The 15,902-nt window shown below is 49.3% G+C and overlaps 1 protein-coding gene across 1 annotated transcript in view; it reads right to left on the bottom strand.

The window, feature by feature from the left end:
• Positions 1–15,902, bottom strand: part of IGDCC4 (immunoglobulin superfamily DCC subclass member 4) — a 94,377-nt gene that overhangs the window by 26,371 nt on the left and 52,104 nt on the right. Inside the window, exon 5 of the mRNA XM_086620245.1 lies at positions 2,421–2,555. Within this exon, the coding sequence (XP_086476371.1) occupies positions 2,421–2,555 (135 nt within the window). The remainder of the gene's footprint in view (positions 1–2,420; positions 2,556–15,902) is intronic.

Genomic DNA, 15,902 nt, shown 5'->3' with positions numbered 1-15,902 from the left:
AAAATAGTCTCTGATGCCTAGGGTGAGCCTGCAACGAGACCCCCTAGGAACAGCACATTCAAGGGAAGGCTATGCTAACACACATTTTGGAAATGCTGCTGGATCTGCCTGCTGGCCCCACGAACAAACACACACACCTCCTCCTCTCACACGTTAATGTGAATGTCAGCGAAAGCACTGCATCACTAACAACTCGGGGGTTCTTCCCTCCTCTGGGTCCCACATGCAATGCCAAATTTACTGAGCTTCCTGATTCAATCTTTTTCCCCAGCTTGGCTCCTGACCTGTAAGGTATCAGGAAGACACCTGGTTCTCTTTGGGGCTCTGGTACTTGGGTCAGAGAAATGAGCTGGGAGCTGCCCTCTCCCCATTCTCCTGGCTAGATGCTCAGCACTGCTGAGTAGGGAAGGAGTAAAGGGTAGCTCTGGCCAGAAGCTGAGCCGTCCTTCTAAAACTTCAAACACCCCTGGGCTCCTCAGCACGTCATGGACAAGGCAGTAGGCTGGTGCTGGGCACTATTTATTCTCAGCATTGCTCTGACGTGAGAAACACGGGGACCATGGCCTTGGTACCTCTGAATGAACATGGGGGAGCAAAGCCAAGAGCTGGGGACGGAGTGTGGGCAAGCACAGGAAAGGCTCAGGTGGCAGCTCAGGAGCCCATGGCCAGCTCTGGCACAAGTCAGCAGACTGGGAGAGCCAGCCAATTTGTGCAGTACCTGTGCAACACCAGACCTTGTCCCTCTCCACCTGCAGAAGCACAGGTGTCTCTCAGGCAGCAAAACCTCAGCACTCGCCTACCTTTGCCTCTCACAGACTCAGCTGAGCCTGGATCTCGATCCAGGAGCAAGCTCTCCACCTCCACTGTGAGCAGCTGCACCTACTTAGCACCATCAGCAGGGAACGCAGCTGGGATCAGATCCTCTGCCCCTCCATTCGTTTTGGAGGTCTTCAGATGGCCTCACAGTTCAGTGGCTGCATGCTCAGAGGAGGAGAAAATCTGTGCACCCCATTTGCACCAGAGCAGTTTGAAAATCTGACTCCAGATGGTAGCAATTAGCTGACACCACCGAGGCTGGTAAGAGCCAAACTGGCAACATGAAGGTACAATCCTTGGTGTTACCTACATGACTAATAGTCCAGTAACCCAGCCTGCTCCTTAATGAAGTCTTGGAAAGAAACATGCTTGTATAACACAGAACTGCTGGCACAGTTAATCCATCTTCTCTAATTTGAAGAGTCCATACTGGGAAGCAGAGGGGGACCAAGCAGACACTTGAAAATAAAGCACGCAAGGAATTGTTTCACCAGCCTTTCCTCCTTCTCCACTCTCTCCCCCTCATCCAAAAAACTCTAACAATTAACTCTGATTAATTAATAATATCTACTTTACTATGGGCACCAGTAGCTCTCAGTAGAACAATGAAATCAGTGATGTAGCATGGGAAAACTGAGTATTTGTAATTGTGAAATGCACAGGATAAACCAGAAACATTTCTGCCAGAACATTTAATCCTTGCTGATTTGATTTCCAAAGTTGTGTCCTCTATTTTTTTTCTACTCCTTTTCTGTGAGGAAGAGGAAATATTTGTATATACTAAAATCACTGCCTGTGGACAAGTCTGGGCTGAAGACCAACCACAATAAATAGCTGCAGGGGAGAGGAGACTTAAATCCTGACCCGGATTTATGAAAATGACTGAGAGCCTTTTCAGGGGGAGATTCAACTCCTGAGCTGAGAACATCTTCAGACAGAGCCTCTGAAACACAGCTGATGGATGTGACACTCGGTGAAGCGACGCTAGCATCCTACTCCTGACAGGCCATCAGCCCTAAGTAACGTGTGCCAGTTTGCCTCATTTGTACACCTCTGATGAGACCTAAGCATCTTCTGGATCCTTCCATTACCAATCTGACCACAAAGATTTTGAATAAAAACCTTCCAGCCACACTTCCAGCCACTCCAATTATTAACAGATCTTATCGTGTTTTTTTAATCCTGCAAGATAATACAAGTTATTTCTCCAACGCAGTTGCAGATTCCACAGAATCCCCACTAACCTCTGAGCTCCCAGAGGAGCGGCACAGACCTGACCCCATCTCATGACCTTCACTGCTCAAGCTCATACAATGAGGATGACTAATTTAGATCAAAAGGCATCCAGGCACTAGAACTTCATATATTTCACAGGTCAAAGAGTTATGAAGTGAGCTGCGTGCTTTGTAACCTTCTAGATTTAATTAGTAACTCCAGTTTAGCAAGGACACCCTACACCATGACACCACCTGCGTCATTAGGTACTGATGTAACAAGCACCCTTCCTGTCCCACAGATTTTTCTGTCTTTTAATATATTTTAAAAATCAAGTGTCCACAGGTTCCTCTTGACAACAAAAGCTTAATTCTGTCCCTCACGCTCACCCTGTCGTATCCAGGAGACGAAGGGGGTGGGATCAGCAGCTGCCATGCACTCCATCACCACGCTCTCCCCGGCCACCACCGTGGTGTTCTCTGGAGCGGCGACGATGGTGACATCTCCTCCTGCTGGCTGGGAACCTAATGCCAAAAATAAAAAGAAAAGTCTGTCCTTCCAAACTGCAAAGTCCCTAGAAAAACACAAAACGTAGAGCCCAGACACCCTGGCTGTGCTTGCCCAGGTAGTCTCATGTGTGGTTGTGGCTTGTGCCTAGTTGGAGGAGAAAAGCAGGTCTTGCTTTTACATGACTACAACATTTTTGTTAAAGAAATGATCAAAGGAGCATCCTGCAGATTTACTCTGATCGTGCTGGCCCTAGTAAAAATTAGTATCAGGATTTTCACATGGAAAATAAGCAGAGTTTCAACCCAGCACCTTCATCGACTGTTGCTAGATGGATGCTTGTCAATGAGATGAAACAAGACGCCGCTATCCTCAAACAGAGCAACAGCAACACAGCACACCCTTTGCCAACACACTGTAACAGCTCAGAAAGAACCTGGTAGTTTGGTTAAAGACATTCTAATATCCAAACGCTGTACTGTAAACTGCAACAAGGAGAGGTCAAGGAGCATGTCCAGGCCTTCACCTGATGGCACAAAGACGAAATCAGTCATTACAGATCAGGAGGAGAGAGCGTTATGTCGCCTACGCATGCACAGACCGACAGCCAACATGTAAATCAAGCAACATTTACAGGAAAATCTACAGGCTTCATTGCACAATTATCTTGAGAACGGGATGAGGATTTTTTGCTTGAAATGAACCTTCTGCCTGTGTCTGCCCACTGCTGAGCAGAGGTTAAGGGAAGGTTAAGGAAATGCCTTTGCAATGGCCAAATTTCTGTTGTCAGATGAAAACAACTGGAGCACTCTTGAGCAGATCAGACTGTTCATGACCCTCTACAGTAGCAACCCCATTCTTCCAGCTCCCAAATACGCCTATCTCTGAGGGGCACTTTTGTTGTTGTTCTCATGAAGGGAGAAGTAACTGCAGAGGAGTCACATAGTACAAGTAATTCTTAGGTCTGCTCCAGGTCTCCCATGATCTAGCAGAGAAACAAATAAAATAAAAGCAGGACCTTTTTGCACAGTACAAGCTCACTGTCTCAAGATGCTGCAGAGTTCAAAAACCAAAAGGTTCAGACAAGCTCATGAAGGACACATTTACTGTGGCTGTTAAATACGAAGGTCTCACTGCGGTTCCCAGCCCAAGATGTTCCCACATCCCTGACTGTCAGATGCTGAGGGAGATGTCCATGTCCTCCCCGTTCAGCTTTTTTACACACTTTCCTCTAGCTGTGGTCACTTTTGGAGATGGGCACTGCGATGGCTGGACCCCTGGCCTGACCCACACTGGCCATTCATGCGGCATCCAAGCAACAATCATTCATACTTGACTTTCTTGTGAGTACAAACCAGAGAAGCTTTGGCCTTAGCACGCAGGAGGCCACACATAGCTGCACTGAACCTGCCACGCTCAGCCCATCTCCAGGCTCGTTGCCATCTACTCTAGCGCAGAAGTCTTGCCAAAGAGAGCTGGTTCAACACTGAAATTTTCTGCAGTCCGCACATGAGTGAAAGGGATTTCCATCTGTGGTATGACGTGAGCACGGTTTAGAAGGAGTTAGCAAAATCCCCGAGGCACCAAAGGAAAACCGGAGAGAGCAGGAGCAGGAGCTTGTCCAGCAGATGGAAGCAGAGACCGAGGAGCGGTCGTGGTCCCTGCCTGGGGGCAAGGGCTGGACCACACTAAACTGCAACCCCAGCCCGGGGCAAACTCCAGCAACAAGAGCTGCCATGGGGCACGAAGGAAAAGCCAAGCCAGCCACCCTCCCTCCCGAGGAACACGTACGCTACACAGAGGGCTGGGTGTCCCCAGGCACACACACCCTCCTTTGGTGCCTACGGCATGGCGTGGGCTGGCCATGGCTTTGCCACCTCCACGTCCATTAGCTGTTCACGTCGCGTGTGCCTACAGATGCTTTCAGCCTAGCAGCCATCATGCCAGCTGCAGCAGGACAACCTGGGGGAAGGAACCAGGATCAGAAGAAACCACATCAGGCTACGGATTCAGAGGCCTCATTGAGAAACAGATCAAAGTCCTGGCTGCTCTTAACTGCGGCGCCAAGGCTGGGCTTGAGAACTACCGAGACCGAAAATAGGCTTAACGTAAAAACAGGCACGAGAGCTTCCATGGGCGCATAAGCTGAAGGATCAGAGAAACGCAAGGCTCTCTGGAACAGCAGCTTTCTTTTCACTCCAGCTCCAGCTCAACATAGCACTAAGATCCAAAGTCCGGCAAACCAACGGAGCACAGGGCCTCCAGCGAGACCCGGCTGGATGGGTGAGGCTGCTCAGCCCAGTGCTGATGCGATGCCTCTGCCCCTTCTCCACTCCATACAGCAGAGAGGGATGAGACAACATCGGAGGAAGAACAAGGAGAAGCAGCTTTCCACCAGGATTTGGAAGGAAATGCATCAGAAAGCAGCAGAAGCAAAGGAAAACGATTTTACAGCAGGCATTACAGGGAAGGCCACAGCACTGGGAAGACACTGGAGAATCCTGGAGACTCATTACCTGTTGTGGGGGCCATGGCAGCTTTTGATGAAAATGAAGGGGGCAGCAGCCTACACCCCAGGTCCTGGGAGCAGGAGTATATGGGGACATACTTCCAGCCTACCATGGGAATGAGCTTCTTTACCCAACACCACCAGCTGCCCGCGTACCTGCTGGGCAGGACATGGCTGAAATGTATCTGTGTGCGTAAAGTTGTCCTTTTCTGCAGTGCTGGGGGAAAGAAAATAAATCTAGAGTAAAAAAAAAACACCAGCCAGATGGCAATATACTCCTTGCCAGACTTCCAAGCAGCTTTCTCTACCAAGCTTAGGGCAGAGGAAGACAAATGCTTCTCAAACCTGACTTAATCTGCTGCATTCAGGTGCACAGTCCCAGGTGCTGGCTGGCAAAAGGATCTTACAGGTTAAAGAAACTTCATGCGAAGGCACTTGTCCCACACCCAAGATCACATCACTCGATCCCTAGACAGCTGCCAGTCACTGGGAGAGGGATTTGGCACACTGCCCAAACCCTCTCTCTGAAGCAGCCCCAGGACCACCAGCCCAGCTCTGCATCTCCTGGTTTAGCAGAGCCCCCATGAAGTGCTGCTGTAAAGGCACAGCCTACAGCTTCACCCTTCCCTGGCTCCTTGCATTGCTCCTGGCTGAGGAAGGACCAACAAAACGCTCCACCACCCTCACCCTGAACAGTCCGGCAGCAGCACCACGTGCTGCCCTTGCCTCTGGTGCTGCCATCCCGCACCCTGGGTGCTCGGGAAGGGAAGGAGCAAGGAGCTCGCTGATGGCCAGGTAACCAGCCAGCAGAAACCAGGCCTGGCGACCCAGAAGGGTGGGTGACGAGTTACTTGTTAGCTCCATACTTACTCCACAGAAGGTACAGAGAGCTGTTATCGGGGATTCCTGACAGCCAAATCCAAGGGCACAACTCAAGATCTCTGTGGCAACCAAGAGCATTAACAGCCACAGGGATCTGTAGCTCAAACATCCATTTCTGCTCCCTTCTCTCTCGGCCAAAACTCGGGTTTCAGCCTTGAAAAACTCCTGGGCAAACATATTAGCCATGTCTGTGTGTCGCTGATTATTACTAAAATTATATTACAAAACCAAACAGTTCTACTTGCTTTCCCAGTACATTCCCGAGTGTGTGCATGGACGAATGCCCCATACACCTCTTGCACACACGAACGTGTTTCTCTCCAGCTTTGTATGTCACTGTGGGTCGGTCAGAGCGAGTCTACAAGTCAAGCTCCTCTTTAAACCGAGCTCCCTTCAGAGTTCATTTTTCACCTCCTGTCTCAACGGGCTGGACGGATAGGATGGATGGCAGGTGATCTCCAACAAAACCACTAAGGTTTCGTTTGGTTTGAAGAGTTCCCAAGAACAGTACTAAGCAAACCAGGAAAACCTCCATACAGCAGATTCCGACAAAACATCAAAGAGCAAAACCAACGTTAAGTTTTTTGTCTCCGCTGCCATTAAGATAATTTCAGGTCAAGAAGGAATATTGTTAGAACCAAAGGAAAAAAAAGCTGCACGGCTTCCAAGACATCTTTCACTGCCTGAACAAAACAGGTCACGGAATGCACCTGCACCATGCTGGCCGTGCTGTGGTCCTAAAAGCTTTCACAGTGCTGCTATTTAAAACTGGGAGATTTTTTTCCCCACCTCCCAGCTTTGTTTTGTCTCTCCAAGTAGCAAAGCTGCTCTAGGCAAAAGCTTTGCACAGCCTCAAGGCACAATCTGGGGATTCGTACCAAAACTCGCTGTCACTGATGGCCTTCGTGGACTTTTTGCCCTTCTGAATCTGACGGATCAATTTTACCCTCTTTTACTGAAAAAAACGCCTGTAGGGTGCCAGACATGGTTCTCAGATGACTCGGAGTAGCGTGTTAGGACTGAGAGAATTCCTCTGGGCTCTGAAAAGAGTTAGAGACGAAGGCTCTTTTCCTGCACAGTTCATCAACCCGTGCACATGCTTGTGTTTGCACAGGGAGATGGCAAGGGTGTCATCACAGAGCAAGACACGAGACTTACTGATCATCTGCAGAAATACTTCAAAATATTCCCCCAGGTTTTATGGTTTATGAATGACTCGCTACAGCAGACTTCGCAGTTCATGCGTTTTTCCACTTTCATGAGACAGGAAAGTCAAGCCAAATTTGGGGGCTCCACTTTTTCATACCATTGCTCTCATGGGCATCTCTCAGCACCTGGAGGTGGGTTCCAGGGCCAGGTGGTGGGTAGGCACAGAGGAAACACAACAAATCGCTTATGATCAAGTGTAGTATCAAACAAAAAGGAGGTGGGAAGGGAAGCACAGGAAACCTTGAGACAGCAAGCGGGCACGCCAGACAGATCTCAGCACACCGGCTGCCTAACCTCCAAAAATCCAGTCTGTCCCGTTTCAAAGAGAATGGGAACTGTGAGCATGAATGTGAAGGGCAGCACCACGGGGAGCTGATGGGACAAAGCTCACAATGTTTATTTGAAGTCATAGCTTGACTTATAACACACACGAGTGATTTCAAACTCCAAGAGTTTACAACTTGGGTCTGCCTCTAATGTATTCGTAATTCATCCGCGATCCTCTCCTGCCTCCCTGCTCTTGTGAGTGCGGAGCATCAGCGAAGAATTCAGGCAGTGCAACAGGAGGAAAATCACAAAATGGGTTTTGTTCAGCCAATTTGTGACGGTCGCTTGCAGTGACAAGAGGATGACTCCTTGGATGGGAACTAACACCTTTCTCCCAACTCCATAAACACCCTGCCTCGCAGAAAGTGCTGGAAGGTTAAACATAACTTGCATGGTGACACGTTCGGCTCTCAGCTGTCAGCAGCCGAAGATTTGGAGATATCCAACAATCAAGCAACAATCTTCTGTTCTGCGAACTTTCTCACTCTCTCTGGAGGAGGAGCATGAAACCTTATTCATCCCTGCGAGCCTCCCTCGGGAATAGATTCTAGCACTGAGCAGCTGTTCATTAGAGAAAGTCAATGCTGTCACTGCTGTTATTCTGCAGACAATAAAGGAGCAAATTACCCATTGCAAAAGCACACACCTTCAAAAATGCAGGCGCTGTGTTTGCAGAGCATGTCCTACTCCCACTCTCTAGCTCTCCCTCTTTTCTAAGACAGCTCACAGACCTCCTGGACTGTTTAGAGAGAAAGCTGACAGCAACCACGAAGGAGAAAAAACATCCTCCACACCTGCCTTCCTCCTCCTTTTATGTCTTCCTGGAGATTTATCTACAATTTATTTCTACTGCTGGGTTAGACCCAGGACAGAAGATAACTAGCACATAAAATCTCTAGGCAGGACACTTGCTTAACTGTATCCTAACACTCTGGCACAGCTGCTTTGGGGACAATATAAACAATGTCAGATCTCAAACCTCAGCATGCTTAGCAACAAGCATTTCTTCTTTTGTAACTCTTCTCATCTGAACACAGCAATGCAAAGCTTTGCAAACAGGAAAGCAAGGCAGTCAAGAGGGGACCAGCACCAGTGATTTTTCAGAAGTGGCTAGAGATGTTGAGTGCTGCCCTTCCAACACCCTACAATTCAGGCCTCCCTAAAGCATCACAGGTGAAATATTGTCTCCTCTCCTCCCAAACGCAGCTCTCCCAACCACGCATCCTTTCCAAAAATTATCATTAGCTGTTTGTTTGTTTGTTTTTTCCTCCTTTTGTTATACCAGTCCCTGTGGCAGTTTGAATCCAAGTCCTGTTTTCCTCCATCACTGAAGCTGGGGAGCAATGACTTTTGGGTACAAGATGAAGGACTCAATTCACCAAAATTTGGTACTGCTTTGACAGTTCTCAGCACTGAAAACTTCTCCTCCACAGAGGATCAGGCTTTGGTTCACAAGACTCGCAGGAGCTTTCAGATGTGTGCCTCAGCACAAACTCCAGCACTGACAATGCCTGGGTGCTGCGACTGCAGAAGTTGTCCCAGTGCAATCCGGCAGCACCAGTGCACACAGCCTCCATCATTAAAATTGTCCCTTTCTTTCCCTTTTCAGGCAGCTGTAGCATGCCTGGGTCAGCACACGAGTCATCTTGGACGAGAGGCTGAAAAGGCACCCGGCTTCTGTTGCACCAGTGACACTGTATTGGCATAACTGTTTTTTTTCTGCCCAATAACATAAATGAGCTCAGTAAATCAGGTTTGTAATGTCTTTTTACCTCATACCCTCAAAACATTTTGTAAGCAGTTACACATTTGTCAATGCAAAGATTTAACTGAGAAGCTGAGCAGGGAAGAATTTATCTCCACCTTTTGGAACGGCGACAGTCTCTCTTCCTACTTACTAAGTTAGCGCTGCAGCGAGCAGCTACGCATCGTTTGTCATCTTCAGAGCAGTGTACAAAGAAACACACATAAATGATTAAAACACAGAAGTTCAATCATTTTCGTAGCGTTATTAAGAGATCTCCACACACAGCACTCGCATCTCAAACTACTGTCACAAAATCTCCAACAAAAAAGTCAACAAACAGATCCCAAAATAAACGGTGCAACCTACAATTCTAATAGCAGGCACAAAAGCTGCTCCTTTCATGTCCACATATACCTATGTGCAAAATGGAGAATTTAACAGATAAAATACACTTCTGTGATTTAAAAAAAAAAAAAAAAAGAAGAGATTAATGAGTTTGGATAAGGAGTGTTCATTTACTACCTGGACACGCTTCTGAGACCAGCACCTGCCACAGCTTCTGGGGTCTCTCCACGGAGCATTTTACACGCGAGTGTGGCAGGAGGAGTTGCTCTAGGAACTGCTTTTCACTCGGCTTGAGAGAAACAGCCTGTTCAATACTTTTCCCAGCTTCGTGGAAGCCTGGGGAACACATGGATCCCAGTCCAGACAGACAGAGGGGCCATCAGGCAGTCCTCTTTCATTCCCCTCAACTTCTTTATACAGCTGACAGATTTCAGCTCAGAAATTAAATCCTTTAATGTACTAGCTGAGCCATAAGTTGACACCCTGAACTATATGTAACCAGAAGCCCAGAAAGAGTCTGAGTGGTGGCAGGTTTCCAGGAATTGCCTTGGATTTTTAGGGGGCTATTCCCCCACCCCCAAATCCTTGATCCTTCAGGGTACAGTTTTACATGTCCAGGGTACGTCTAGCTCCGCTGCACAGCAGTGGGAGTGTGCTTTGCCCACCACTCCACCTCCTGCAAAGCTGTCAACATTGGCTCTCTGTTTGCCTACACGCATTTGGAACTGCTCTTCATCACGCCAAAAGGGATGGGAGCCAGCCAGACTGCACGACGAATTCCTGCTCGCTTCCCCAGCGAGCGCTTGGAAGCGCCTACATTTGCACGGCTCCGAGCGGGAGCCAGGCAAAATAAACAGGAGGAGCCGCACCGACAGCCGCGGCCACGCGGCCCTGCAGCCCCACCGCACGGAGAGATGCTGCTTCTTAGGAGAATTAGGGCTCTGCTGGTTTTCTGCTGCAGACCTCAGTTAGCCAACGGGTTGGAGACCTCAGGCCATGCATCCGAATCCACAGAAGCGTGCAGACACGTCGCAGAGGGTTTCAGGGAGGCAGAGCTGGAATGTGGCAGAGGCAATGGGAAAGCCGAGCCCAGGGTACAGGGGACGCTGAGACCAACCAGAAGGAGGATATTAGAGCATCATTGATAATGTCACTATTTTAGAGGATAGCTATTAATAAACAAGCCTTTAACCATTCTTGGCATATTTTCACAAATCTTAGTGCAAACTCCTTGAAGGAAAGCCACTCAGTGGGCAGTAGGGTGTAGGGTTCAAACCTCTAGATCAGGTGAGAAGCCAGCAAAAACAGAAGTGAAGAAAGCCCCAAAACTCCTCCACCTTGTCTCAGTAACTGGAGCCATTTCACTCCAATAACTTCCTCCTTGTGCTCAGAGGCTGATGTTTCCAGGGGCTGACACCTATTTCATCACATCTATTTGCAATTCAGATTTATTTGCAACATCAGATCTATTTGCAATTCACGCACATCTAGCCACAGCAGAGAGGGAACAGCCTGGGGGCCCTGGGCTGTGCAGAAGGATACAACCTGCTTCCTTTGCCACCAGGGCTTATGCATCTGCCAGCAATGCCCATTCACTTTACTGTCATGCGTGGCTTTGAAAAGAGAAAAATTATGGGAAGCCACCTCATAGTGTGGTCTCCCTGACGCCAGGTACACAGAATGCCTCCTACAAGCTACGCTTCAAACTCACGACACACTGGGAGCCTACAGCAACACACTCCGGCAGCAAAGACTGCCAACTTGGAAGGAAGAACTAAAAGCAGATGGATGCATCTGCATTAACTCAGGACAATGCAAAATCTGTTTTTCTAGGAAAAGTCTGGAAGGAAAGCTGGCTTTCCACGGGGAAGGATCATTAGTGATATCCACAGATTCTGTCAAAGCTCTTCAGCTGGACACTTGCTGAGTACCACAGAGCCCCGATCTGTCTTAGGCTGTGCCTGAAGACACAGTTTGGGAACACCACCTGCCCCTCCTTATCCCATTCTTCTTCTCTGTTCCTGCTTCTCACTCTCGTCCACAATCCATGTGGCACTGCTCCTCAGCTGCACTGGAAACAGAGCTGGGCAAGAGCATCTGTCAGTTACTGAAGGCAAACTCCCAGCTGTGTCCTGAGAGATCCCTGGCATTCGAGATATCCAAGCAAGGGCTCAGAGCAGCACGGCTCAGCTCCTGATTCAGCCTCCCCCGTGATCTGGGCCAGCTCACCCCATGCTTGTTCCTTAGCACCACTGGGCCTATAGATACTCTTTAGGACAGGGACAAGCCTCCTCCGTATGTCTGTCCCATGTCTAAAGCAACGGGACCGTGAGCTTTGCTGTGCTTCTGGACCCTAGCAACACCTTCACTCCAGCTGTCAGGGTGCTGTGAGTGCCGTAGGGCACCGCTAGCCCTCGACCTCACACAGCTACTGAGGCTCTGCTGTAACACAGACGATTAATAATTAACAAGTGCCACGAGGAACCCAATCACATCCACCCCCCCGTCCGACCCACAGCCCGTTGCAAGCTGCTGACCTAATTACCACCTCTATTCTTAGCTCCCTTCCAGCCTCACCGTGAAGCACAGCCTGTTCAATACCGTCCAGGAGAGGCCAGGTGTGATCCCTGCAGTGCAGATGTGCTGATGCACCACCGGGTTACACCAGCACCAAAAGACTCTGGGAGGAGAGCTGAATGGAGACTGCCACTTAAACCCTGCTTCAGTGAGAGCCTTACCAAACACCAGCTCTTTTTTCAGGAAGACTCAAAAGCGCAGCAGATCTGGATTAATAAGAGATGCATGTGGAGGACACCAGAGGAGCGCAAACCATCCCTGAATCCTGCCATCCCTAGTCTTCAGGAGCCAGAGGATGTAACACACAAGCCTGGTCATATCCGACAGCTTCAAACATAATGCACGGCCAACACTGTGTGTGGAAGACACCAGTTTCCCCTCAGGACCTGGAACCAGCTCACCTATTCCCAGTCATACATCCCTTGTTCTGCTCTATTATCCTTGACACCTCTATTGCCACTCACTTCAGTGCCAACCCCAGGCTTAGCTGTTCTGCTTAATGGGAGGTGAGGGCTCTGAATTTTGTATCAAACCCTCTGTCACCGCAGGCTGCTAGAGCTGTCAGGAGCGTGGCATATCATAGCCCCACCAAACTTCACAGACAGCTGAGCTGAAACTCCCCCTCCTGCTCCCGGGAACAGGCTGCTGACACTTGAGCTACGAGACGCTTTCCCTCGGCGATGTGAGCGGTGTGATGCATGCTGGCCCCGTACGAACTCCAGCCAAGGAAAGAGCTGTGTACTTGGGTGGGTGCCTGACACGTGTCTGCACCAGCCCTTCACAAGTTTCACCCAAAATCTGTGGTCTCAATCCTGTTCCGTGCGTGCTTGAAATCACTAGCATTGCTACGCTCAGTAACGGGGAGATGGAGTGGAAGTTTACAGCTCGTGTTAGGCAGAAGGTCGCTTCTAGCTTTAAAGACCTATTTATTAAGCTAGAAACTGTGTATCTCCTCCTTGATCTTGCCATTCCCTGAATTCACACTTTCCGTGGTTTGCTTAGCATCCTCTGCCACAGAGGAGGAGCAAGAGCATTTTTCACAACCCAGCAGATGCATCATGCAAACAGCTCCAGATACCTGCTGTCCAGGAAACTGGAGCTTCAGAACACACATAAACAGAGTCCTCATGGCTGAGCTTTGGGTATGTCAAGTGGAGAGCAGTTCCCTGCTCAACTGTTAGTAAAGCAAGAGAGCAGAAGGCAAAGAAAAACAGGATGCTAAAAGAAGAGAGGGAAAAGCAACAGAGGTTGGTGCCCAGCAGAAGAAGCACAAGGAACTGGGACACAGCAGTTGCAGGCTGGAACTGGGATGGCCCCATCTCTAGAGGTGAAGCATCGCTTGCTGGTTATATCAACAACTGCCAGTAAAAATACAGCTGCCTTATCCCACCCCATGTTTTCTCTCTATGGATTTGCATGACCCTCTTGCCTCTGAGAAGCACAGCCTTTAGCAGCCTCCTGTGCCCACAAACACAGCTGTGGAAGCTCTGCTCAAGCAGCTCTGCCCCCCACAACACCACAGAGCCCTGCTGCCTCCGCCATGTGGGTTCCTGCTGGAGGAAGACCACTCCTGACCAGGTAGGACCATCACCTCACTCTGGTGAACGTTGTCCTTTTGCCCTTCTCCATCAAGGGCAGCACACACAACGGGATCAACGCCTGGCTGCGGTCAGGGAGGTCAGACCAGAGCAGCACCGACTCGGATCCAAACTGCCCTGTCCCTAACTAGCACAGCACCCGTGTTCAAAGCTGCGAGGAGAGCACAGCACATGGCGTCAGGGCCCAGGCTGAGCGCCAACCCAGCATCCAGCACGTCATTCGCACATGCAGGGACTGAAAATCCACTTGTGGTAACAGCACGTCTGTTTCTGCGAGGTGGTGGCCAACTGCGAGTGCTGCTCACTTCATCACCACCTTCTCCCCTCCATCCCCAAAGCTCATCCCGTTCAATAGCTGTATTCTCCTACAGCCTTCGGAGCAGGAACCACCCAGGTCCCAGCACCCAGAGCCAGGATCTCCCTTGGTACCCGCAAGCCACCGCAATACAAACACCAAAAGAACAAAACACGTTGTTTCAGCTGCCTCCAAGCTCTGTCCCTGTTATCATATTTCATACAAATATTTGGCTGAAAAATACATTTCCTGGGACACTGCTGCAGCAAGCTGCTACAACTGTCAACGTAAATGATGTTCTGCCAACGGCAATCTCGCGGTGTCATCTCCAATAACACGGCACTAAATCCCAGCTCACGGGGGACGTGCTCATCTGCTGGAAGACTCTTCAGCAGCACCCTCAGCCCAGCCCTCAGCCTGCTACGCCCATCGCCCTGATCTCCCTGTTCCTGCATTTATTGCGGCACAGGCGGAGGATCACACGGAGCACGACTGTGAGACCATCGTACAAACATCACTGCACAGACGTTTCAGCAGCGTTGGGGGAAGGCTGCTGCAAATTCTGATTCTTGCCAGTGTGGTCTGAGGTTTTACCCATGTACCAGAGCGACACGTCACAGCAATCACAGCTACTCTGCACACACGGATCAGAAATAGAGTGAAGAGGGCACAGGGAAAATAAATCCACACCCACAACACCCATATCTGCATCTTCCTCTGCAAGTGCACCTGATGCCCAGCTCACCTGGCAGACAGACTTCCAGCACTAAATGTCCATAATCACTCTCCACACCAACCCATCACTTCTGAGAGGGCAACTCCAAGCCTATATACATTATCCCTACTTACAGAGGCAGAAATTAAAGTGTTGAGGAACTGATTCTCCTCTGTGGCCCAACAAAAGGGAGGAAAGAAGAGCCCAAGAGTCCTGGGCTCCCAGGACCACAGGCTGTTCACTTTCCTGCAATGACCATCCTGTCAATGTGAAAAAATACAAACACTGAAATCTACAGGAAGGAGCTATGGGCTCAGGTTCTCAAAACAGATGGTCATCTTTTAATCGTTTGTACTTCTCCCAGCCCAGTCAAAACTCTATTATATTCTAAAATTGCCAAGATCTTTAATTTTCTTTAGGTCACTTAGGGGTCACATTGCCTATATGTACTCAAAGAGATTAAAAACCAAGGAGGAAAGAGAATTTTTTCCAGACCCCCAACACTATGCAACTAAAAATAATAGGATGAACTGCAGGAAAGTGAAATTTGGATTAGCTATGGAGAAGAGAGATCCCAGTATCCATTCAGTGAGGAAGATGCAATGGGAGTTAGGGGGAGCCACACTCCTTGTGTCATTTAAAACCATTTTGTCCTTGCAAAAATGTGTTGTGCTAGCAGAAGCACAGCCTCTGACGGTTATCTGCGCCGCACTGGGGATGCAGGCCACATTGTACCAGCTGTGGGGCAAACACATGGCAAGGGGTAGTCCCTATTCCCAAGAAAACACACAAAGAGCAAGCACGTGCGTGACACAGAGGGGCAAAGTGAAGTGCCAGGCAAAGTGACCTGCTGAGACTACACAACATCATGTTCCCCAAGCCTGTCTGCTGCTACTCTTCCACAGCCACTTTATGAAGGATGGCAACATTTCCTTGTGTATGTCAAGGAGCTGGGAACACGACCAGGACACACAGGGAATTAACTCTTCATATCCAAGTTCAGAGTAGGGCTCCAGAGTCCGCTTCCAGAAAAAGGAGCTACAAGAAACAAGACACAGCCCTGCCGAGAAGCGAGCCCAAGCGAAGGCAGCAGGCGCAGGCAGAGTGCCTGGGAAAAGCATCCTGCAGCCAGCTCCTAATGCCCTTTTTGGCAGAGAGCA

Source organism: Tauraco erythrolophus, chromosome 14 (genome assembly GCF_009769465.1).
Source record: "Tauraco erythrolophus isolate bTauEry1 chromosome 14, bTauEry1.pri, whole genome shotgun sequence".
Classification (NCBI taxonomy): domain Eukaryota; kingdom Metazoa; phylum Chordata; class Aves; order Musophagiformes; family Musophagidae; genus Tauraco; species Tauraco erythrolophus.
This window is presented reverse-complemented; position numbering and strand designations above follow the sequence as displayed.